At 48.1% G+C, this 25,491-nt stretch overlaps 1 protein-coding gene across 7 annotated transcripts; it reads left to right on the top strand.

Moving 5' to 3' along the window:
• Nucleotides 1-804: 804 nt before the first annotated feature.
• Nucleotides 805-25,237, top strand: ROGDI (rogdi atypical leucine zipper). 7 transcript variants are annotated; one of them, XM_030485259.1, is made up of 11 exons: nt 806-887; nt 3,273-3,344; nt 4,972-5,054; nt 6,395-6,449; nt 6,985-7,065; nt 9,475-9,570; nt 11,048-11,146; nt 11,634-11,747; nt 12,461-12,510; nt 13,055-13,181; nt 25,072-25,237. In XM_030485259.1, the coding sequence occupies exons 1-11, from the start codon at nt 846-848 to the stop codon at nt 25,099-25,101; spliced, it is 849 nt and encodes a 282-aa protein (XP_030341119.1). In that variant the 5' UTR covers nt 806-845; the 3' UTR covers nt 25,102-25,237. The 7 variants fall into 7 exon arrangements, with proteins under 7 accessions (XP_030341120.1, XP_030341121.1, XP_030341122.1 ...); XM_030485255.1 differs by lacking the exon at nt 25,072-25,237 and adding an exon at nt 16,730-18,800; XM_030485257.1 differs by lacking the exon at nt 25,072-25,237 and adding an exon at nt 15,419-15,654.
• Nucleotides 25,238-25,491: the final 254 nt, after the last annotated feature.

The following is a 25,491-nucleotide window of genomic DNA, read 5'->3' as shown; positions in this document are numbered from 1 at the left end:
ATGAGACTTCCAACTCTTCACCTATTATTCATAGAATCATCACAGAATCCCAGACTGGTTTGGGCTGGAAGAGACCTTAAAGCTCATCCAGTTCCAACCCCCTGCCATGGGCAGGGACACCTTCCACTAGACCAGGTTGCTCGAAGCCCCTGTGTCCAACCTGGCCTTGAACACTGCCAGGGATGGGGCAGCCACAGCTTCTCTGGGCAACCTGTGCCAGCACCTCAGCACCCTCACAGGGAAGAGCTTCTGCCTAAGAGCTCATCTCGATCTCCCCTCTGGCAGATTAAAGCCATTCCCCCTTGGCCTGTCCCTACAGGCCCTTGTCCAAAGCCCCTCTCCAGGTTTCTTGTAGCCCTTCAGGCACTGAGAGCTGCTCTAAGGTCTCCCCTTAAGGAGCCTTCTCTTCTCGAGGCTGAACCAGCCCAGCTCTCTCAGCCTGGCTCCAGAGCAGAGCTGCTCCAGCCCTCGCAACATTTCCGTGGCCTCCTCTGGACTCGCTCCAACAGCTTCACAAGAGCCATGAAAACAGAGCAGGAACACAGCTTGACTTCAGGTTTTAATCTTACCCAAAGCGACGGCTGGCAGGAGATAGGAGGAATAAACACCTCCACCTCCGCCGGTGCCATCCCACCGGTACCGGTGCCGCACCCGCCGGCCCCGCCCACCGGCGCTGTCCCTCACCCGCCGAACGTCAGCTCGCCACGCTTCGGCTGCGCAAGGAGCGTGGTGCTGCCCAATCAGTCGAGGCCTCGGCTGTGTTGCCGGGCAGAGGCGCAGTGGTTGTAGCCAATGGGGGCGGCCGAAGGCGCAGCGACGGGGCGGGGCCGGCTGCGGGTGGCGCTATGGCGGCGGCGATGGCGAGCGTGGGGGAGCGAGCGGTGCTGGTGAGTTGGCTGGGCGAGGGGCGGCCAGCGGCGGCTTTGCCGTGGGCCGGGCGGGGACCCGCAGCCGCCTGGCTGGCTGCGGAGAGGCCGTTCCCTGGTCGCGGCACTGCGTGAATGCCGCCCGGTCACCACTGCGTGCGCCGCCGTGGGGCTTTGTTGCCAGCCCCGGGCTCCGGTGCCGTGCTGCCCTCAGCCCCGCGACCCGCCGCAGGACCCCTCTTCAGCTGCTGTGGCGGCCCGCGCTGAGCCGGCCTCCCCTGGCGCAGGCCGCGGGCGCGCTGGGGTTGCTGCCGCTCCCTGCGCTGGCCGCGGGCGGGTCTGGGCGCAGGTCAGTGCCCTGCCTACGGCAAGCACTGGTTGAGTTACATGACCTTGATGCTTTTCATAGTCAGCCCAACACCCTGCTTGGTGGAGGACCAGCCCCAGCAAATGGTAGGCAGGATAGGACATGGGGTAATGGGCCAAAACTTAAACAGGGAAGACAGATATAAGGAAGAAATTCTTTACGGTGGGAGTGGTGAGGCGTTCAACCTGGCTGCCCAGAGAAGCTGTGGCTGCCCCATCCCTGGCAGTGTTCAAGGCCAGGTTGGACTGGGCTTGGAGCAACCTGGTCTAGTGGAAGATGTCCCTGCCCGTGTCAGGCAGTTGGAACCAAATGATCTTAAAGATCCTTTCCAACCAAAATGATTATGTGATTCTGTAATACATGTCAGAACAGCCTCGTTGGCTTGATAAAGGTGGGGAAGACCTGGACCTGCTGACATTGTAGATGCCTCCGGCAACACAATCTGCAAGAAGTAGTGAAAGCTTCCTCTCAAAGGAGGGAATTTGAGAGATGCATCTGAGCTAGGCAGAAAGCCACGTGTGAAAATCAAAGTTTTCTAAAGTTACTGTGGTTTGGAATGATATGACTGCATTCCCCAAAAACACGAAACATGTAGCTGCGCAGACATGGTGAATGGACTTGACTTAGTCTAAAATTAATACTGGGGCAGGAAGACCTTGTGCTGTCGGTTGTGGGGTGAAAGATACCAATGATGATGTGCAGTGGAAACACATGCATGGCAGCAGTGGGGTGGTGGAGACACTGAAGGTGTCTGTGTTACCTGTGTGAGTTCTGTTCCTTTGGGAACATGAAGGAGAGCAAGTGTAACAGAACAAAAGAGCAAGGAATCCAGTATGTTGGTGTGAGGCCCAGAAACTCAAAACAGGATTAAATGGTGAAAGTCAGTAGTCCTGCAGCCACGCTGGTTTGAAGGATAACGGAGAATCCTGCCTAGGTTAGTTGTGTGTACCTGCTTTGGGTGAACATTTGTGGAAACAGAACTGTCCTTGTCCTACTGTTTATTCAGATAACTCGTGTGTAAGGTGATGACACATCAGGGAGTAGTTATTTTGTGTTTTTCACGGTGAGCAGGGACTTTTCTAGGAGAGAAACCACAGGCTTAAATTTCTGAGTTGACCACACCTCACCATGATTTCTCTGGGCAACCTGCTCAACTCATTCCCTTCTAGTACTTTCCATGTGGAAAATTTCTCTTCTAAAGCAGCAAGTGTCAATCTCTTCTTTGTCAGTTGCTTGCTCCTGTCTCCACTTCTGTGATGGTTTTCAGCATCAGGTCTTGTGGTTTAACAGCAATACTTAGCTGTGTGGTTCAAGAATCTGCTTTATACAGGCTTCTCTGCTGGCTGAGGCAGTCACCAGATCCAAACTTATTTCTTACTGAATTTGCCCAGGTGATGAGGATTCTTCAGCCTTTTTCTCCCATCCACTTTTCAGTTTAGGTTTACCTTTATGCTGCTGTTGCTTGGTAAAATGTTACCAGCTGGGGGAGGAGAAACATTTTAGGTTTTGTCTTTGTTTCTCACCACCTAATTTGTCTGCAAGGTGAGTCTGTTTTGCCTGTGATGGTAATTAGTCTTTATCTCAACCACAAGCTTTTCATCTCATTTCCTCCTCTTATCCTGTTGAGGAGGGGGAGTGGGAGAGGCTAGGTGGGTGTCTGGCTGCCTGACAGCCAGGGTCAGCCCACTCCAGCAGCTTAAAAAGATGTCCCAGGTTTTGAAGCAGCAGGGTCTGCATGTTTCTCTGAAATTCACCTCTTGTGCTGCCTGTTCTTTCGCAGTCCTATGATTTGCATGAAGACTGTTTTGTAAAACAACGTCAAAATGAGAATGAGGGCAATTCATTTGGTTGGGATGGAGAGTAAGGCCCTTTAACAAATCAGGACTAAGTATTTCTCTTCTACTAGAGATTTACATGTGATTTAAACAACATGGACATAGCAGTATACTTAGAACTTAAATAATTTTCATGTGTGACTGAGAGATCTATTTCCAGTGTTTGACTTCTAATGAGTCCACTGCTATCTTTCCACAATGTAGGAAGAAGAATTTAAATGGCTTTTACAAGAAGAGGTCCATGTTGTTTTGAAACAGCTGCAGGATATTTTGAAGGTAAGGTTTAATTTGCTTCATCTATTTTTTGTGTTGTGGGTTTGTTTGCTCTCCCATGTGAGGAATGGTGGTAGATTTCCCCTGGCGGAAAAACTTGGTAGACGGTGCACAGAAAGGTCCATCACGCATGTCTAGTGCTGTCCCAGGTGTCTGCTTGTCCTCTGATCTTGAGGACTCAATAAAGCTGATTTCCCCTGGATTGCTCTGTTCTTGACCCTCTTTGCTGAGAGCTGCTTTGAAAAGGCACATAGAGGCAGCCAGACCTGTCTGCCAGGCATTTGCATGAGATGGGAGTATCTTCTAGAACAGAGAATCTGGATCTGCCCGTAACTCTCTCATGTGATGGTGGAAATGAGCATGACAGCCTTTAGCTGACAAGCTACTACTTGTACAGTAATTAGTAGCATGCACTCTCATCATTCATAACTATCATTCACCTGATATACCCAATGTTCCTGCTTCTGTGCTGCTGCCTGCCACTTTCAGAGGTGCGATGTGTTCAGATGAACCAGGACTGCAGCACCTTTCAGCCAGCCTGAGCCTGGGGTGCTGGGTTTAGCTTTTTCCAGGCAGGCGGGTGGTGAACTGGCCAAAGGGGATTGTGTGCACAAGAGCTCACTGCTGTCCTGCTAGGTTAGTTTTCAACAGGCCCAGCTTCTTCATGCCCTGAGGTTTCTGAGGTGGTTCCTGGTCGATGCAGGAGCAGGGGCAAAAATGTGGAGGTAAGGGGTGAGGGCCAGGGCAGGTCAGATTGCCGTAGTGCCAACCCAAGATATGACTTAGTAGCAGGTGACAATAGCTTGCAGTATCTCCATATATATAGTGTCTGTTTTGAAGAATTTGTTAGAGTTTTAAGGGTGAAGTGTGATTAAAGGACAGCTGCCAGCCAGTATAACCAGTAAGGAGGGCTGGTTTTCACCCTTCCCAGGTGGGTAACGGACCAGCGGTGCTTGCGCTGTGCAGCCCTGGGCAGGGAGCATGATGAGAAAGGGCCACTGCCATGGCCCTGAGGGCATGCAGGGCTGGGCTGGGCTATGCAGAGTGACAGCTGAAGCACGGGATTTACAAGGCCTTTCGCCATGGGCTGCGTGCACTGAGCTTCCTCCTGGTCTTCACCTGTCAAAGAATCCCAGACTGGTTTGGGTTGGAAGGGACCTTAAAGCTCGTCCAGTTCCAACCCCCTGCCATGGGCAGGGACACCTTCCGCTAGACTAGGTTGCTCCAAGCCCCGTCCAACCTGGCCTTGAACACTGCCAGGGATGGGGCAGCCACAGCTTCTCCGGGCAACCTGTGCCAGCGCCTCAGCACTCTCACAGGGAAGAACTTCTGCCTAAGAGCTCATCTCAGTCTTCTCTCTCTGCCAGTTTAAAGCCATTCCCCCTTGTCCTGTTCTTACAGGCCCTTGTCCAAAGCCCCTCTCCAACTTTCTTGTATGTCCTGCAGGAGGATGAGGTAAAATCCATGTGTTCTGGTAGGTGGGTTGTAGGAGGCTTGCAAAGATGATCGCTCCGCATTTGGCCACTTGCTGGCATCTGCGTTTCTTCTCTTCTCTTGTCTTTGTTCCTGGCTTGAGGTGAGCTGGGCCCCAGTGGATGCTCCAGCACTCACTGTGTCCTCTCTCGGGCAGGAGGCCTCTCAACGCTTTGCCCTGCCTGCCAGTGGCTTGGGAGGAGCTGTCAAACAGGAGAACTTTGTGCTGAGCACATCGGGGTAAGTGGTCATGGTCACTGGGTTGCTGCTGATCTGCCAGGCCACTTGGTGGGGGCTGTGCTGGGGACTCTCCTCTGTGGTGCAGGGTGCTGTTCCTCTAGCATCTGATGCAAAGGTCTACAGCACTCCAAAAGTAAAGGGGTTTTCTTTAATACAAGATTTTGCCTTAAGGAAAAACAAACAGACCCTTCTGGCAGGTTAATGTAACAGTCTGTAGCTGTGTTTCAGGGCTGCCTTAGCCAGACTTGTGCCATTTCCTACTAACACCTTTAATGTCGTCATTGGTTCCTGACCACTGACTGGCGGGTTGCATCAGTGTGCTGCTCTCAGCAGTTTTGCCAAGAGGTGTTTTTCTGATTCTGGGTGCAGGGAGTTGTAATTAAAAGACCTAAATTCTGCTCTTGGTTCAGTTTCTGACTGACTGTGGACAAATCTTATCTTGATCGCCCTAAAATAGCAATAAGAAAGATAGTTTGCACAGAGCAAACTGAGACCTATGCGGAAGGTGCTATAGAAGTGCAATTCTTCAGAAGTAGCTGTCCATTTTTTGATCTTCAGCGTAGGCCTTGGTCTGAATAGCTGCACTCTGGCAGATGTTGCAAGCAAAGTAGTACACCTTAGTCCTTAGGAACAGCATGGTGAACATTTTATAGAATGATGCAGTGATTCTGTATTGGGTTTGAAGGTTCCATTCTTTAGATATTAAAGTTGATTTTAGTATTCATTACTGTTGCAGGGTGGATCTTAGAAAGTGTTGATATCAAGAATCTCTGTCTAGTATATTAAAATGTAAGATGTGGCTAAACTGAGTTCCTGAAGGCCCAGGTGCTTCAGTCTTCCCCCATTGTTCATTATAGATGTAAGCCCTCTTGCGGGGCCTTTTAAAGAGTTTGGGGTGTGGGGTTTTTTGGTTTGTGGTGTTTTTTTTCCCTTGGTGGGGGGGTGTGTATGTGTGCAACTTTCAACTCCCATATGAACCACCTAGCACTCCAGTGTCAGTAAGTAATCTTAAGATCTTGTGTTTGTGCCTGCTAGAGCTGTTTGTAACAGCAACCAAATTGTTGATAGATAATACATGAAGTAAGGATAGGATCAGAAATAAACATAATGTTTTAGGCAGGGCAATTAGGGTGAGGTAGCTCAAAAAGAACATGACGGCAGCTGGCTGCAAGCCAAGGGCTCAGGACATGAAAGTGTGTGTGGGGTTCATCTGCATCCCCCAGCTGAAATCAGGGGGGTCAACTACATGGGACAGGCAGGGGTGGCATTAGATCGATGTTTCAGTACATGTCTCTTGCCTCCTGTGACTAGTGTTTCCCAGATCTTTCTTCTCATTTCAGCACAGACCAGGTGAAAGGAGTGTTGACACTGCAGGGAGATGCCCTATGTCAAGCTGTGAGTACTCGCAGTACTTCTTGCTTTGTAACACCATCAAGGGGTGGGAGTCATCCCTTTCACATTTGGATGACCTCAAGGTAGAGGCCATCCTTACTGTGCTTTGTCAGTGATCAATAAGTATTCTTTGTCAGTCTTCTCTAATGGGCCTTAAATCCTTAATGTTTCAGCAACTGTTGAAATTTGTTAAGATCCAGCATTAACACCATCCCATGCCCACTCTGTAGTGAGTGGTGGAGTCGACTTCCATGGGGATTCCTGGCTTTTACTGCCTTTGTTGTTTAATATCAAATTTCCTCATGGGCTTTCTGAGATGAGTTTGTGTGACCTGCCTGGGTCCTGATTCACTAAATGCCTTTCAACTTACCCTTTGTATTAACACCTTCTTGTAGGAGGACTGAGGTTCTGGCCATGCCAGGACAGTGGAAAACAGCTTGCCAAGATGGTCTGGGAGACAGAATGGAGGGGGACTGGCAGTCTCCATGTTCTTCATGTGGGGATTGCTTGCTCTCATGTGTTTGTTTCTTTCTTCAAGGACGTTAATCTGAAAATGCCCAGAAATAATCAGCTCTTGCACTTTGCATTTCGGGAAGACAAGCAGTGGAAATTGCAGCAGGTACTGGTAACTTTAGATGTCTACCCCTCTGTAGCACCCGTGCCCTCCAAGCAGTAGCTGTAGGCCCTTGCTTTCCGAGAGAGAAGGTTATGTCCATCCCACATTAACTAAGGGAGGAAACAGGTGCAATTAAATTCAGTTACGGTGCTGGGAGAGAGGTGGGATCTGCTTGTGCCTGAAACACAAGTGAGCTGAAGGCTGTCTGCATAGCAGTCATAATGCTTCCAAAGGAGTCATAATGCTTCCAAAGGAGTGCCTAGGGTGGCTGTGCAGTACTGGCCTTGTGTCTGCTTGTAAAACCCAGGCTAGCAGGGCAAAAAGCAACTTCAGGCAACTTTGAGTAGCTTGGTCTTGTTCTCTTACAGAAACATTTCCTTAAGCTGAGAATAAACCTCACTGCACTGTGCTCTTGTGGCATAGCTAAGTTCCCTCAGCTAAGAAATTAAAGGGATTTGGTTATCCAGAACACTGAATCTCTTTCCCCCTGTTTTGCTGGGAGATACCTGATTTCAGGACCTGATCTTGAAGACATAGTTTCCTGCAGTTATTTTGTTGTAGCTGAGTAGGTTTTAGAAAGATGTATTCCCTGTGCTTCACTATGCCATGGCTCAGATTTTTCTAGGTGATCGGTGCATTTGGTATTGAGTTCAGTTTCCAATAACTGCTTTGGCAGTGGAGTGAAACCTCTACCTGGTAACTTTGTAGAAATCTGGAAAATCTTGTACTTGAGATGTTAATGCCAAGCCCGACTGGGTTTGTTTATGCCTCACAACAAGGCAGGGAAGTTTCTGTGGTGACACTTATCAGTACGTCCTGTTTTGTGGCTGGTTTCTATTGCTGCCTGGTTGATAGGCTTCTACCAGCTTTTATGGGAAACACCTTCCTTTATTTACTTGCAAGTTTTGTGTTCTGATATTGTTCAGATGTGAAGTGTTAGTGCCTGAAGGACTCTGTGCAGAAGCATTTACAGTGATTATGTGGCGATCTTTGTCTTCTGAATTAAAAATTAGTATCTTGAAGTATTGTGAGTTTTCCTCCCTTAGTGAGTGGTACCAGTTGAAGCTTTGTTCCTCTGTGCAAAGTAAAGCCATCAGTAAGAATCTGTAGTATAGGCACATTTTTGAGGAACACAGGTGCAGGCAGACAAGTTTTGAGGAACTTGATTAGAAACCAGCAAAATCAAGGGGAAATAAGAATGAAGCAAGTCCTTATAATGGCAGGATTTGCATTGCTGAGTTGGGTAACAGGAACCATTTAGCTCGCTCAGAAGCATCTGAAAGATATAAAAGCTGGAGATGATGTTTGGAGATGCCATAGACCAAGTACCTGCAGAGTGTCTTTGCAGTCTGGCAGTGCACGTTTTCATCTCTCTCTGCTCTCTGTAGCCTCCAGAGCCTTATGCTTTGTAAGAGCAGGGCTATACAGATCCCTGAGCAATAGATGAGAAGGAACCAGTACCCAGATCTACGGCAGGGAGGCCTCTATAAGGCTCAGCTGGGATTTGGGGGTGCTGGGGAGCAGTGTAGATGTATCAAACTACAAATATCCCAAGCTGTGTTATCCATCTTCCAGCAGCCACCTCTCATACCGGCTTCCCTGCTTACCTTTCCCATTTATTGCACACTCTGATCTGCCCCTTTACTTTTTTAAAATTTTCCTGCTGCTGCCTGGAACTGAGCACAAATCATTTTCTCCCAGGGCCGTTTTTTTCTTTCCTCTGGTTTGTGCTTGCTCCTGTGCTCCTATTATCCTGGGATAACCTATTAACCTTGCTTTGGTAATTGTCTTCTGGCTACAAGTAGTCTTGCTTGACAGCGACTTGAGCCAGCTGTGTCCTGAACCTGGTCAAGTGCCACACAAGTGGCACAATGGCAGCTTCTTGATGCTGGAGGTAACTCTCAACCTCAACAATTGTAGTTTACAATTATATTAGAAATCCATGTTTGTTGGTCACTGTTGCTGCTATTGATGTAATTTATGTCATTGGTTTTAGCTCCAGTAGTTCCTGAAAAAGAACTCATTATGCATGTTGTTAGACCTGACTGCTTGCCATGAACGGTGAGAATTCCTATCTGCACAATCATGATCAGAGTCCTCCCAGGATGAGAGTGCGTGATGTCAGTGTTCCTTCAGGGCAGCAGCAATATTTTTATTGACAATCCAGGTTGTAGCTATCAGACTGTTTTGCATCTCCAGTCCTGGAGTGAAGAACCCAATAATGCATCTGGGCAGTGGCAGATTTGTGTTAGTGAGTGTCTGGTACTTAGGCAGAAATGGCCTTAACATTTGAGAAGTCACCATCTTCTTAGGGCCAATGAGATAATCAGGGAAGCCTCTACTTCCTAGTGTGTATCTAGTGTGTATCATGGAGAGTGTTTCTTTAAGAGGGCTGCATTTGTACCTTTGCAGATCCAGGATGCTAGAAACCATGTGAACCAAGCCATTTACCTGCTTATGAACAGAGATGTAAACTACCAGTTCAGAACAGGCTCGGAGGTTCTCAAGGTAAGGAAAAAGCATTCTCTACTTGTGTGGTTTCTTCCCTCCATTTGCTGTTTTAAAGACAGTTAATGTACATTATTGTCTTGAGTCTCGTACTGGAAATGGGTTCCCCAGTTGTACCCAGATGTGTCAGATGATCCGTTTATCCTGGGTTCAGCTGTAACAGTTGTTTTTCTCCTTCCTAGTAGCTGTTGCAGTGCTGTGTTTTTGACTTTAGTCTGAGAACAATGCTGATAACACACCCATGGTTTAGTTGTTGCTCAGCAGCGCTTACCCTGATCAAGGACTTTTCAGTCTGTCATGCTCTGCCAGTGAGGAGGGGCTGCATGGTGCTGAATTACCGGCTGGGCTTAAACCACGACACCATGTGACCTCATATTTGATATGAATCTGTGCCAGTTTAGCATAAGTAACAGGACTGTACATCCTGGTGAATGGTAACATGAGCAGTCAGTGCATTGTTGCCAGCGATGATAATCTGGGAGCATCTCCCTAGATCTTTTTTGGATGTGGTTACAGAGCTCATGCTCTTCCCTGTCAGTGCTTATGGCAAGTGAAGACACAAGGTAGTTGTCAAAAGACTGCAGTTAGTACTCATGACTTACTGACAATTTGAAAGTACTACTTACTAGTAGTAGATGTGATCTGATACAGACCAGCTGCTGAGTGGCAGTAAAGCCCAGCCCTTTGCTTGGAATTGCTCACTGAAGCTACCAGCTTCAACTTACTCATTAGAATCCATCACAATATAAAATGCGAGAAAGCTAAACCTTGTGGTTTAGTGGGCAAGGGCTGCTAATAGGAAGAAGCTAAGTAATAAAACTTTTTTACCTTTGGGTGGAAGCAGGGGGGAGAAATTAGTCATAATATAACATGCATAATATAACATCTTAGCAGTTATGAGCTCTATAACAGGCATGTTGCTTCCCACATTTTTTATGGAAAAGGAAGTCTGCCTGAATAAGCCTTTGGACTGTGGTTTCTGGCAGGATTGAACTCACAATGAGCTGGTTCTTTTCTCTAGTGCCCTAGCTCATAGATGGTTATGAACGGGGCGGGAGACATGCAGCAGTTGTTGTATCCGTGGTGTGGGAATGGGGATAACTAGAACACAGCTTGTTGTTTTTCCTTAATGCTCTTCAGAAGAGCTCATAATGAGTTTTGTTGATGCTTCTGTAGCATCAGTAATTGATCTCATGTTCTCTTCTTACTCTTCTAATGAATAGCTGTTCTCTCGTCAGTCCCTGATATTAAACACTTCTACCTGTCTCACAAGCATCTATGATGGTGGTGACAGTTAAACTGCATTTATGTGGGAGCCACCCCTTCCCAGTAAGTCCCTGAATTCCTGGAAAGGCAAGGAGGTATTGGTGGTGGTGACTGTTGTAACACTTGGCAAAAGGCTGTAGGATTCTGCAGTATGCTATCTAGGGCTGTCCAGGGACTGCCATTCAGCAGTGTACTGTATGTTTTCTTGTAGCTTATGGACGCTGTGATGTTACAGCTCTCAAGAGCCCGAAATCGGCTTACCACTCCAGCCACTCTAACTCTGCCAGAGATTGCCTCCAGTGGTCTCGCAGTAAGTATGTCATGGTCTAGATCTCCGTACAGTCTGGTAGCATGCAACAGTTAGGATATTGTGCTATATCCTGGTGGAAATGGGTTTCCAAGTGTCTCCTGAGGCAGAAAGAGAGCAGAAGTAGCTGCAAACCCTGCATTTTTGGCTTCTCTGAAGCTTCCTGTAGGAAAACAGATGACTTGGGCATGAGGGCTCTATTTCTCAGAGAGTAAAAGTCCTGTTCTCTTCCCAGTAATCTTCTCCAGGGATGATTTGCCCTTGTGAACGCTACCTCCATCCTCTTTTGTCACCATCATGCACACACCATTTCTGTCAAGTGCAGCAAGAGGAACAAACATTGCATGCAAACTGCCTAGTCTTTGTTTCTTTCCTAATGTCCCGCTCACTATGGGGTAACTGTAGTATGGCTTAGAAAAAGGTAGTGATTTCCCAGCATTAGAAATAATGGTCCTTTAACTGACAAAGAAACTGCTTATTTTCTCACCAGAAAATGTTCACTCCTGCTCTGCCTCCAGACATCCTTGTGAATTTCTATATTAACCTGAATAAGCTGTGCCTGACTGTCTACCAACTCCATGTGCTGCAGCCCAGCACAACCAAGGTGACACCTACTATTTCTTAAGCTTTGTTTATTTACCTTTCCCTATGTCCCACTGTGAGGATGCACTGTTACATGGTGCAATGTGATACGCAGAAATGACCTTAACTGCTATTAAGTGTCTGTGTTTAGATCTGCTGCAGAGAGAACTCTGACTCTAAATCTAGTTTGGGGCATGGACACTTAACTCAGAAGAAAATACTAGTGTTCTGGAGAAAGCCAGTAACAATTTTTTGCCAAGTAATGCTTTATCTTACAAAATAGTTGATAATTTTGTGTAATTTTGGAAAGGCATAATTGTGTTAATGCAGTTTATATTAAAGTAGCATCTTGGGTTTTCTGAACAGTTTTGATGGATACTTTTCTGCTTTACCTGTTGCATTTGGGTCAGCTTGGTGTGTTGTAAAAACAGAATTAAACTCTTAAGCTTTATGAAATGCAGTCCTCTGTAAAGATATTTTTCCTAAAAATCTCTTTTGTTTTTCTCCTGGATCTTCTCGTCTTATTTTTGTTAGCTAAGTTGGACTCAGCGACTGTGTAGATTCTTTTTCATGAAGGAGCAGGAAGGGATCAAATGTCATGGATTCCCTGTGACTGGAATATTCAGGCAGATACAGAATAGGCATTTCTTGATGTCAGGCTACTGAAAGTGCAAACCTTAAGTGTCCTTCTAAGTAGTTTGTTTACTGTGTTAAAACCTTTTCCTTCTCTTCTAGAATGTCAAGCTTGCTGGAGGGTCCATTTTACACAACCCTGGAGCTATATTGTAAGTACAGTCACTACAAGGGCTGTGTAACAGGTGTAGGAGTATGCTGAGGATGAGATTCAAATGGCTGTATGTAGTTTTAATAGTAGCATCTGTTAAATGAAGCAGCTGTGCAGTCACTTGCTGTGCCTGTGCCTGTGAATGTGTAGGTGCCCGTAACAGTGCTGCTTTAATGACTTGGTCATAAAGGCCTGCCCAAAGATGTGACTTTGCAGGATACAGCCCATCTATACAGTGCCATAAGTTCATCTAGGGATGAGAGTGGTCCAAAGTGAACATTAGGTTATTGGCATTGCCATTTGCATTTATGGCTTTTGTGCTTCTCTGAAAAGCGGTGAAGTTTCTAACAACGCTCTTAGATTTAGCTTAACTCTAAATCTGGTCAGAGGTAGACTGAGAGTTTATATTCTCTAACTTTGCCAGTTGTTCTTCTAAATGTAGTAGAAATCATAATAGTCTCGTCTGTGAGAATGGATGACAGTTGAGTGTTGTGCTCCGTACTGTTGTATGTGAAGCTGTGCTCTTTTTTCTCCCCCCACTGCAGTGAGTTTGGCAATCAGCGGTATGAAGTCAGCCATGTCCATAAAGTGGAATGTGTTGTCCCATGGTTAAATGATGCCCTTGTCTTCTTCACAGTTTCACTGCAGCTTTGCCAGCAACTGAAGGACAAGGTAATGGCCTTAGAAAAAGGGCTTTGTTTTTAACTTTGGGTTTTGAGAGGACCTCAGATCTAAAACTCTGATGTGATGTTACTCTGTACAACTTACATATAAACTGAAAACAAATGATGACTCAATGTTCTGGAGCCAGGGAGCTGGCTGGCACTGGCTAGCAGACAGCCAGCTAGGGTAAGTGTAGTAGTGTGGCAGAAGTCTTTGCTGAACTAGTGACTAGGTGGGAGCAGGTAGACACTTTTGTGTCTCACTCATGAGATTGTTTTTGTGAGAAAATGCCAGGGTACGGGAGGGGAGGATGGAGACCTTAGTAAACTAGATTCCAGTGGACTGATATTCAGTACCAGTTCTGCAGCTACGCTGGCTGCCACCTCGAGCAAATAAGTTTGTGTTCTAAGCCTATTCAGTGACAATAGCAGCAAATCTGCCTTTCTGCAATGTAGTGCTGCAGTGCGTAAGACTGTAAAGTTCAACTGTCATGCGTGCATTATATGCTCTTTCTGCTGTGGCCCAAGGGATATGGGAACTTACTTGCTTTTCTTCTACCTTTCCAGATCTCCGTTTTCTCCAGTTACTGGAATTACAGGCCATATTAGTTCTCTGTGAAGTCTCCAAGCCCTTACAGCAGTTCCAGTGTCTTTGTTTGTTTTCAACATGCCAGCTGAGTCCCGGTCAGCCTGAGGAGTGCTATGGTTCACTACCTACCCTGTGGCTCTCCATAGGGTAGGGTGAGTATATCCTGAGACACAGCTTTAGTAGCCTTGTTTGGGACTGCTGCATAAGCAGGGCACCGAGCAATGCTGTGTCATTGGCAAGAGATTGCTCCTGTCTTTGTTCTCATGTGCATTGTGTGGCTTACACTTTCCAAGCCTCTGATTAATTACACTAGTCCATTACAGGGGATGGGGAGCTGTGGACTGCTGTCACTAACTGTATTTGCACGCAGTGCTGTAACTAACTGCTGGGCTGTGAGCTGCCTGGGAAGGGGTGAAGACAGAGTAATTCAACACACCACAAAAAGTGTAGGGCATGTTGCTCCTTGCAGTGAAATATGTTCCTGTGATCTGGTCCAGATGTGGTTATGACTAGCCCTGAGCTTCTCCCTCTCCTGTCTGTTCTGTCCATGCTATTGATTCCCCTTTGGGGATGGTCTACTGCGGTGTTTTTTCTTCCCCTGCCCCCACACCCTTGGCATTAATGTGGTAATATATTTTTTTCCTAAGCCGTAGTTTGGCCAATTGTTTTTTTCCAGGTTTAGTATCTTGTTTTCACTGCCAGCCTTTGGAGTTGCCTTGATACCTTGAGCACAGCTGTGCAGTTTCACATCCTGTCACTAAACCCAAAGTGAGTACCATGTGGCTATTACAATTCTACAATTTGCTGCCTACCTGTGGATGCTACAGTATGTAACTTAGCCTTCTAGGCTTTGGAAACTGTAAAATAAAGATAATCAGACCTGCCATGTTCCTGTGGGCTGTCAGTGCTGAGAATGAAAGAGTATCAAAGATTATGTGCTCTCTTACAAGTGAGTGGCTGTTCTTAGTTATGCATGCTAGGTTACTATTTGCCTTACTGGGAGGAGAGTAGTGGTCTCTGAGGGCAGAGGTGGGCAGCTCTTTGAAGGCTGGGCCTGGTTTGTATAGCCTCAGCCCACTGAGTACTACCTGAAGTACTTTTCAGACTTCCCTTGATGGTCATGTTTGGAAGAGGCTGCAGGTATTGAGGCTGAGTTGGGTTTGCTCATGGAGCTGGCTGTTAAGCGATGAGGGAGCATCACGTGTGTCCTGCTTGGCTCCAGCTAGCTCTGCCCAGCCTGTGTTTCTGGTGGCTTTCCTCACCGAAGTACCTTACCCTGGAGCCTACATGTGCGCTGAGGTGAAGACTGCAGGCTCACTGAGCGCCTTACAAAACATCAGGGCCATTGGAGCCTATCTTGACAGCGTGGCTGGAAAACACTGGGATCCTGGTGTTTTCCAAGTGCTATCCAGAGCACTGTGTTCCAAAGGAAGGGGCACAGAATGGTTGAGCTTGGAAGGGAACCTCTGCAGTCTAGCTGTTTCAATTCCCTGCTTAAGCAGGGCCACCCAAAGCCGGTCTCCCAGGACCATGTCCAGACTATTTTGAATAGCTCCAAGGATGGAGACTAAGAAATAGGTATGTTGCTTTGATTTTTTTTTTTTTTTTTATTTTATTTTATTTTATTTTATTATTTTTTATGGGGTTTTTTTGCATAGACCTCTGCTCTGGGCATATGTGGCCTACCTTGCGCGTGACATTAATTTCCATCCCCTTGTGAGATTGCAGGGATCCTGAGCAGGTTAATGCAGGCCTCCTTACTGCTGCAGCCTCCTTCTCTGAGGACACTTGGTGCTGTGCTTGGTCTAATGCATGCTAATACTACAGGTTGCAAGTAGTAACGGAGCCTGCAAGTGAATATCAGGCTGTGACTGATGAATATGTTTGTTAATGAGTAATGAAAGATGTAAGTGAGGTAGAGAGGCCTGGATGGGCTGATGCAATAGCGGACTCATTACTGATTCCAGACAATTAGCCTTATGACTAGCTGCGGTCATGACCCTGAGTATTTATTTACCAACCTTTGCTTTGTTCCAGATCATTCTCTACTTAAAAAGTGATTGCGCATGTGTGAAATTGCTCACCATTAACTGCTTCTTGGATGAGAGTATTTTTATAGTTAATAACCTCTGTGGAGCTGTTTGTGCTCATCTTTAACACCCCCCCGAGTGTGGAGGAGACTCGTTTCTTAATTCACACTAGTGTGTGCAGTCCAGTTAATGTTGCCACATCCTCTCCAACTCAGCTTCCTACTGATGGGGATGTAGCCTGCAACCCAGTGTGTGTTGTTTTCTTCTGATGTAAATAATCGTTCTTCAGTTCTGGAGGGCAGGAGTGTGCAAAATGGAATACCTGTCCTGATTCCAGCTCTGATGCTGTGTCTGGAGGACTGCTAGGTGACAGTGGTTAGTTGCTACAGGACACTGCCGAGGTTACTGTTACAGAACAAGGCAACAGCAAGGTAAGTTGGATTCAGCAGGAGACGCTGGCCCAATGCCTTGGGCTGGTACCCCTTGATTTGAAAGATAAAACAAGGGTCCACCAATTAAAAGACTTTAAAGTCTCTCTCTTTTTCCCCATTAAACCTCTGAGTGCATAAGGCTCTAAAGGCTCTGCTTTTGCAGCCCAGTGAGACTGATACTGGGATAACTACTGACAGCCCACCCCTCCCTTTGCAAATGCAACTCAGACATGCTGTGGGCCGTACTCTTTGGTGACTACTTGGCATTGTTCTCGGACTGAAGTTGAAAACACAGCACTGCACCAGCTACTAAGAAGAAGAAAAATAACTCTTACAGCTGAGCCCAGGACACATGCACACACTGCTGTGCAACTGCAGCCGAATGAAATAGCCTGTCTGCCTTTTCCTGGGTTGGGTTTTTATTCTCTGTTTTTTTAGCAGCTTCCTTTGGGGAAGCTATAGTTCTTACGAATGAAACCTTTCCTGGGGGCACCTTTCTTTTTCCCAGGGAATCTCTACTTGGTCTTCAGGGAATAGAGGTCTACTGCTTAGATCCACTGGCTATCTGCTTTTGATGGGTCTAGCAGTTCAGTTACTGCTGCCTGGATGATGCTGGTTCTGAAACTGCAGAAGACACTGATCCATGGGTCTCAGCTGCTCAGCTTCTATATGCCCTTCAAAAAGGACTTAGTTGCCTGAATTAAGATGGCGAAGACAATTGCTGGGCAGCTTTCAACAACAGCCCTGCAGCGGGCTAATGACAGCAGAATCACAGACTAAGAGAGTAATAAAGAAAGTTTATTTTATGAATGCCCCTTATCTCAATCTGAGCAGCTCTTTCTGTATTGTCCAGAGAGTAGTGACAGAGAGTGAGCACAGTCCCACACCCAGCATCTCAGCACTGAGCAGACAGGAAAGTCTACTTGCTGAGCTCAGCTAAGGCTAAATGTTTGTAAGGATACAATCATTTCTTCCTGGAGACGGAGTTGAAACTACAGGTATTTGTGTGTGCTGATGCCAGTCTGCTCAAGTATTGCCACTGCCAGGACTTCCTTGGAATTGCACCTGTGTGGCCTAATCCTGCCTTCCAGCTATGATAGGAACATTGGAAGGGCATGCACCTACCACTCCTATTCACAAGTAGGTGCTTTGCTGCCTTTCAGGGTGTTGCCTTCTGGAATTGCTGTTCTCAGGACAGAATCAGACCTTTCTTGTTCTTGTATGTGCCCTGGCAAAAAAGGGTGACCTGCCCCGTCATGGGATCATCTATAGGGACACAAAGTATCATCCTAAAGCAGAGGGACTGTACCAATTGAAAACCTGGCTCTACTTGGAACTGGAAGGTTGCTAGCTAAGGGGATGATGCTTTTCAAATTGGAGGCATTGCTAATATTCAGGATGAAGAAGCAACTTTCTCTTGGGTGCCCCAAGCATCTTCTGCAAAGGCTATAGGGACAAGGGAGCCACTGCTCCCTTGCACAGAGCAGTTTCATCTTCATATGCTTTTGTGTCCCCTGGGAAGAGGGAGGTAAACTGTTTCTAAAGTTGATGCAGCACATAAAGGAAGCTGCCTCACTGATGACATGCTCCAAATGTGTCTATAGGGACTAAAAGGGTTCCCAGATGCTGTGGCTGTGCTTTGAGGCATCTTCAGAGCCTTGTGCTGCCTCTTTTAGGAAATGGCCTCAAGCTGTGCCAGAGGAGGTTTAGACTGGATATTAGGAGCAATTTCTTCCCCAAAGGGTGTTCAGGCATTGGAACAGGCTGCCCAGGGCAGTGGTGGAGTCACCATCCCTGGAAGTGTTCACAAACTGTGTAGATGAGGCTCTTAGTGACATGGTTTAGTGGTGGCCTTTGCAGTGCTGGGGCAACAGTTGGCCTCTATCTTAAAGGTCTTTTCCAACCTCAACCCAGTTGATTTTGTGATTTGGTGTTCAGCCAGCTGTGCTTCGCTTTCAGTCCTGCTGAAAATTAAGCCTGTAGTGGAAGGGCCAGAGCCCAACCCCCTGAAAGAATCATAGCTGGGCCTCCCATTCAGTTATCCCAGAAGAGATCTTAGTGTGAGGATGCTGCGCAGCATGTTTTTGCTGATCAGCAACTGCGAGCTTGGAAAAGGATTCCAGCTCCTAGCCGGAGGGAAAGCAAGCCTTCTCCTTGCCCTCATTACCTGGAGGTTCCCCTGACTGCTGGCTCTGCATGGGGGAACTCCTGTTCTCCACTTTGGCTGCAGTAGCAAAAGACGATCTGTGGCTTGTAGCTGAAAAGTCTGCCCTCAAGTACTGTATCTTACAGGGATTGTGGAGTGGCCTGGCTCAAGTGGGTGTATTGGCCTAGGATGGCTTTGCAGGTACCATGTAAGGGATATGTATTCATCCATGTAGAGGAGGATGGAAGTGGCTGAGCAGCTCTTGGCACTCATGGTGAAGATAGATTCTGATTTGTAGGAGCAGCAGAGGGAAGCAGCAGGAAGAACTGTTTTGTCCAGCCATGAGGTGGAGGTGGGTTTAGGGCTCCATTGCCAGGTTGTCTATGCCCACTTTGCTTCTGGGAATCTAGTTGTTTTGGAAAAGGATGTGTCATTGTAAAGAGGACGGGAAGGAGCTTGCACATGCATGAACACACAAATTAAAATGGTCTCCATGCTTTGTGCTCAAGCTCAGGTACCTCCCTCCCTCAGAAGCGTCCAAAGGTCCTGGGCATGTCTGTGCCTGCCCAGGCACGTCCAAGCCTATTCTCTCTTGCCCATCACCTTCCCTGTGTGAACGTCCCCCCTTGGTGGCTGGGCTGTGTTTTTCCTGAGACAGGAGTGCGTCTCTGCAGCGGAGAGCAGGGTCTGCCCAGTGCTCTGCCTACTTTCTCGCTCTGCCCGCTTCCCTCCTCTGCCTCCACCAGCCTCCCCCCTTATGACAAGCAACACAGATACTGCAGGGCAGGCTGCAGCCTTGGGACATCCTGTGTGTCCCAGATTCATTCTTGTGTGAGCAGGCTGGGTTTTATCACCTTGCGTCGTTTTGGGGAGTCACAGTCGCAGCAGCAGTGGGTAAGCGCCAAGAGTAGCAGCAGCAACACAGTCCCTGGAGAAAAGTGGGCAGTTACATTGGCATTAGCCTATGTGTGTCCCTTTTAGCACCCTGCATTTCAACAAGTACCCTCTTGGCTGTGTGCTCCCATTTTTTCCTGTTAGCATTGCAGCACTTTTTGTGAAGTAATGTACATCACACGGGGTATGGCAACTCCACAAATGCCATCTGAGCCCAGGCAGGTCAACCTGTTCTAGCATTAGGCAAGGTGGTGGCATTGGATACAAAAGTGGTCTTGCAACCAGGGGAGGTTACACAGGGTATGTTTCCTCTGGGCCCCTGTACTTTGCTGTTGTTGCTGCCTTTGCCTGCTGAATCTAAATGGAGTGGCCACACTCTGCGTCCTTCCTCCAGGGCTGTGCTGCTGGGGTCTGTGTGAGTTGCTGGTATTAGGGCAACTGCCTGCCAAGCCCAGCATCGAGAGAAGCTGTCTGTCATGTGCCTCGTGCTGAGCTATGCACTCACCCACGAAGATGAGGAAGATGGCAAAGGCAGCAATGTCCCACTCGGTCTCAAAGAATGTTTTTCTTGCCAGCCGGCTCAGGAAGTTTTCGATCTCATTTTCCAGCTCTGCGCTTTGGCTCATCATCTCAATTTCTGCTGGGAGCTGATCGAGGTGGGTGACCTACAGACATGTAGGGCAGCAAGACTGCCCTGCTAGCAGGGGAGACTGGAAGAGAGATGCAGCCATGTCCTGCTAGTCCCTGACTGGAGGACACAGGCCATCGCCTGGGGACAGGGTGGTCCTTATAATCCTGATTGTGAGCCTTGAGTTAAGGCTGGCCTTGCAGGATGGGGAACACTGCCTACGCTAGAGCAAGAGCTTGGCAAGACTTCAGTCAGGAAAAAGCTGCCCTCATTTCATGCAGCTGCTGTAGATGCAGGCTGTCAGCGTGGCACCATCTCTCCTCCACAGCCTGGTCGGCAGGAGAGATAAGTGGGACCAAGCCCGTAGAGCTGGGCGGGTGCATGGCAACAGGAAGGGCTTCCAGGTTTCTGGAAGCATGGGCTGCCTCTGCTGCAGGAGGAATGGGTGGAGAAGGCAGCAAGGAGATACTGACCCCAGCTCTGTGGGTCCCAGGGTCCTGCCTGCAGGTGGGACAGGGCTGGAGTGCGGCAACCTTGGCTCCGGCTGCCCTGTCCTGACCCTCATACCGAGGGGCGGGCCGCGTCTGGGGCACCCGGGAGAAGGGAACGGCCGCAGCCTGCAGCCCGGCCCTGCCCGCCCTCTCAAATTCCCCATTAGCCGTGTCTGGCCTCACCCCGTTGCCTGTGTGGTAGCTCAGCCCCATGTTCCCTTCCCGGACGCCCAGGGCAGAGCTGGCTGACCCCAGCCCGACCCCCGTGACAGCACCTACCGCCGGGCCGGGGAGCGGGGATGCAGCGGAGCAGCAGCGCGTAACCGCGTGTCGGTGCTGGACTCGGCTTCCCGGTGCGCGGCTGCGGGGCCGGCGCTGGAGGGAGGCGCAGCCCCAGCCCTGCCGCCCGCCCCGCGGGCAAAGGCTTGCGGGGCTTGGAGGCCCGGCCCCGAGGAGGCGGAAGCCTGGTGCCAGGCTGGCCTCAGCTCCACGGCGGCACCACAGGAGGTGGGCCTTTCCCAGGGGTCAAGGTGTCCGTGGTCCACCTTGTCAGTAAACCAGCCCGTCGCCAGCTGCCCATTGGCAGAAGTGTCATGGGGCCGGTCAGGGAAAGAGGGACAGGGACTCCAGGACCCGCCTGTTGTAGAGTGAAGTCCTGTCCGTGCTCCTGACCCAGTTGTGGGTAGCCCTTTCCAGGCATCTAGGCATCTAAAGCAGCTCCCAAGGAGGGGCTCGTTCTAGTGCAAATTGGGATTACCAGCAGCATTATGTGGCTGGCCAAGCTGGAGGGACGAGGCTGGAGGCCCTGCTCTGGCTAGTCAGCCCTTTAGCCCGATGTCCCTGCTCTTGTACAGGACCTGCTGCAGTTTATTTTCCCCTTTACTGATAATGTTTTCTGCCTTTCCTGCTGCTCATGTTGTTTCACATTAAAAGGTGCAAAACTCATTTTGAAATTCAGACCACACTGCTCTTCACCAAGGCTACAAAAATATATTCCTTGTAAGAATCTTATGTGTATTACTGAGCAGTACAGTAGTCCTAAGGGCTTGCTGCTCACAGACAGGAATGTTTAATGCTGCCTGGGCACAGGCTCCCCTGATGCCTGGGATGGGGTCTGTGCTCCTCACAGAAAGCCTGGGGAGTGAGACAAGGATTTTTCTTACCCCCCACTCCTCATGTTGACAGTGCTTGTGTTATCTGAAATGGCAGCAGACAAGCTGATTTGACAGTTGGGTGTTTGCTCCATAGAGTCACGGCGAAGTGTAGTTTCACGCCTGTCTGGTCTCATCTCCGTGATCCTCAGCAGGAGTGAGGGGGTGGTGCAGAGGTTGATACATGGCCTCCTGCTTCTGAAAGCGACTTGCTTGGCAGAGCAAATGCCCAGGTCTCCAGGTGTTTGCTCTAGCAGAGCTGCTATTCCTTCTTGTGTCCCCCATTTTCAGGACCTGGCTCTCATTGCCGGGGCGGGGCACCAGGGAGGGAAACCTGTTTGCTGCTCATTTCCAGGAGACTGTCCCTGCTTGCTTCTTGTAGAGTAGTCCAGTGGATGGAGGGATCGTGGCAGGACTGTGTAATCGGTTTCAGGACGCAGGGGAGGATGGATGTGGGTCCCTGGGGACTGGAGCTAGAAAGAGCCCAGTATATCCTGTTCCCAGGGAGCATCAATCAGCAACAGGCCTGTGCGCAAGGCACCCTGCTGGCACCAGGAGGGAGGTGTGGGGCTGAGATGTGCATTGGCTTTATTCCTCTAAATATTTGATCCAGGTGTACTCAGCCTGAATATGACAGTGCTAGGCGCCGGAGGGAGTCTAGCCATCATCAGTGTATGGCTTAACTAGGAGGGAGCTATTGGTGTTTCAGCAAGCCAAGAAGGCAGTGTTAAAGTAGTGGAAGAGCTGGGTCAAGAGGGAAGGCCTACTGCAAAGCCTGCCAAGAGTGCTTGGGTTGCTGGAGGTTTTGGGGGTGGGAGGCAATGTCTGTTCAGGTGGGGGCATTCTCTGACAGAGCATGTACTAGGTAAAGTATTAGGCATTGATTTCTTGCTCCTGTGGTTTGGAAATGCGTAGCTGCCTTCTATTTTTAATAAAGCACACGTTTCCAGACTGAGCTCCAACTCAACAAAATAATTAGTGTTCAAAAGGACTAGGGAATGTTAACAAGACCTTGCAAGCCCCCACTCAAAGTGGGAAGGGGACTGTTACGGGTGCTATTTCAGTGACACTATTGCTTCTACTTCTTTGATAAGAGAGAAGCTGAGGAAAAATTAAGATCCTCAGAGTGAGGGAGGCTCATTGGAATGGCTCAGACCTCAACGCAGTAAGATTTCTTTGCTGTCTAGTGATCTGGAAGGATTGCTGGCTGGTCCTGCTGCTGTGCTTGCATTAACAGGCAGGGGAGCCATGTGCAGTGGGTAAGACTGTGTGCAGATGTGGTGCTGAGTCCTCGGAAGCTTGGGCAGTCTTCTAGGTCCTGTCTGTGTCTGGGGATGTCTGAAAAACAGATAGATGCACCATTCCACAAAGACCCACACACTAATATTCCTTTCCATCAGCCAGGGGTGGTGGTGAAGCCATAGGGGATAAGAATGCTTCAAATCCAGGTACCCTTCACTTTTCATAGAGACTCACTGAACCTGCCTCATTTGTTGGTCCTGGCGATTTATATGTGGATGGCTACTTGCTATGGGCAGCTGTCTCCTAACCACCTGTTGTCCACTGCAGGTCCCTCAATTAACCATTCCCAAAACATGGTGGGCTGTAATCTTCTGGAGACATCCACTTCCTTCCCAGATTTGGGCAATGAGAGGGAAGATCTCATTGGTTGGTCTTGGCTGTACAGTGAGAATTGAGTTTGCGCTGCCTCCGCCTCCTCCTGTCTGCTCTGGAGACATCTTTTCCCATGAGGAAATCGTTGGCAGAAGCAAGAGCAGTTTTGCCTGTACCACACTTGCTGCAGGGAACTTTGCTGTGTCCCACAGGCTGATATCACCCTCATCCCTACTGCAGGTTGGCACCAGACTGCCAAGGGCACCATCATCCTGAAGGAGGGAGCATGAGGGCTGCAGCTAAAATCTGATGGTTCTTGTCTACCTGGGATAAGATCTGGGGGGAAGTTTTGTCCAGTTTGGGGTGAGGCAAACTTCTACAATATTGATACAAATCTTTCCGCATAAAGCAAGAGTTCTCTGCAGAACTGGTGGTCTGTCATGAATAAGGATGTATTGCCTTCTCTAGCCAGGCTGTGTATGGGTGCACATGGAGACTGTCCCTTGGCTGTCCTCTCAGTGATTCATTGCACACATGCAACACCTTAGGATCAGGGAGCACGTAGGTGTGCAGGAGAACACAGGCACCTGTGTGGCGTATTTGAGGTGGGAGCTAGAACTGGTTCTGTTTGTTGGTAATCTTTGCAGAAGGTGAATTGCTTGTCCTGATTGCTGTGAACAGCAGGACATAAAATGTGTTCTGGCTTCTCTTTCCTACAATCTAATTAGAGCCAAATTCCACCACCACTCAAATCATGGTGTCAGAATAGAAGCATTTGTAGGGCAAATGCATGTTTAACTTCTTGGCTTCTTATCAGCAGGGTCCATAATTCACCTGAAGGATATTCATGTGCACTGATTCATTTCCCAGAGATAGGAATGAAGTTTATGTCTCACTGTTGGGACGCTGTTTGTGAGAGCTGGGATGGGGGCAGTGACACCAGAGGAGAGAGCTGGATAAATTTGTCCACACAGCCAGCTAGATAACTGGGTGGGTTATGGAAAGTTGGGCAGATGGAAAGTTAGCTGGGGAGGTTGAAAGCTTGAATGGGTGACAGGCAAAATGCTGCATTTATATGCTGAGTTGCTAGATATGTGCAAATAGACATGAGGAAGAACTAGGTTAAGCAGCTGGTGAAAATGGGGAGATTGTGCCTCACATGCCTCCGGGTGCAAAAATGATTTATGGTCCTAGAGAAAACACCACCTTGAAAATGCTGGAGCCAGTGTGGGAGGTGGTCCTTGGCTCTTGAGTGTCAAAATCACTCAGCATCTTGCTGCATCTCCCCATGCCTAGGATTGCACAAGTTCCTGCAAGCCCCATCATTTGGGCTGGTCTTTAGCTTTCCTTTAAGAAAGCCTTTGACCTGAGCTTGAACATTTCTGCCGTTGGGATGGAGGATTTGCTGCCAATTCTAACTACTATTGTCTTGCCTGGTAAAAGAAATGCATTCTTTGGTTCCAGCCTGAGTGTGTACAACTTCCATTTCCAGCTAGGTCTGAGACACCCGCTTCAAATGGGGCTTCTCTTTTTCTCTTAACACAAGGCAATATTCAGCCAGATTGAAATGCCAAATGCTTGCCTTCTCCCAGCCTGCCAGACAAGGTGGGTGATGAAGGATACCTCATCACTAGCAATACTCATTCAGCAATGATTCTCCCTTTCTAGCTGTGGTTTGTGGCACAGACATTTTAATGGGGTTTTAACCCACTTAGTGTGCATTATTCTGATATTGTTCTGGTGTGTTAATCAAGCATACAGGCATGGGCTGGTAGACAGTGCCAATCAAAGTGGGGTTATAGAAAATAGCTCTCATCAAAGTAACTTGATATTTTTCAATGCAAGTGGGTATTTTATGTAAGAAGTAATCTGTACAAGCTCTGTCTTACCATCATGTGACATATTAATTAAAGAATCCCATTTCAGCTTTTCCATTATTTTCCTGAGTTGGCATGAGGCTGATTGCTGTACAGTTACTTGTGTCCTCCTGGTTCCTTTTCAAATCTCTCTGCCAGCCCTGACACCTTCTGAAAAGTGAAGATTTACTGAAAGCCAGTACTGACTGGCCTGAGAGTTCCTGGAAAATGTAGATGCAAGTTTCTGGTTCTGCTGATTAAAGCCTGTTTCTGTGGTTTCTGTTGATTGCTAGGTTTTATTACTGCTGGAGTATTTCAGCATCCTGTGACAGGAACACGTTATGACCACTTGCCAAGAGGAACAGAAGTATTCATTAACTCTTCTGTCCTGTCTTTGCTAGTATTGCAGGTCATCAAGGTACTCTGTTCATTATAGCAATCTTCTTTCCCTTATCAGTTTTGGTTATTTATTATGCATTGGTTGGGAGCA

Source organism: Strigops habroptila, chromosome 4 (assembly GCF_004027225.2).
Source record: "Strigops habroptila isolate Jane chromosome 4, bStrHab1.2.pri, whole genome shotgun sequence".
In the NCBI taxonomy this organism is placed as follows: domain Eukaryota; kingdom Metazoa; phylum Chordata; class Aves; order Psittaciformes; family Psittacidae; genus Strigops; species Strigops habroptila.
This window is presented reverse-complemented; position numbering and strand designations above follow the sequence as displayed.

Excerpts from the sequence above, each read along its gene's own strand:
- ROGDI (XM_030485255.1), top strand. The coding sequence starts at position 846 with ATGGCGGCGGCGATGGCGAGCGTGGGGGAGCGAGCGGTGCTG. Across the intron at positions 3,345-4,971 it reads AGCTGCAGGATATTTTGAAG|GAGGCCTCTCAACGCTTTGC; the intron begins GTAAGGTTTAAT and ends TCTCTCGGGCAG. Across the intron at positions 5,055-6,394 it reads TTTGTGCTGAGCACATCGGG|CACAGACCAGGTGAAAGGAG; the intron begins GTAAGTGGTCAT and ends TTCTCATTTCAG.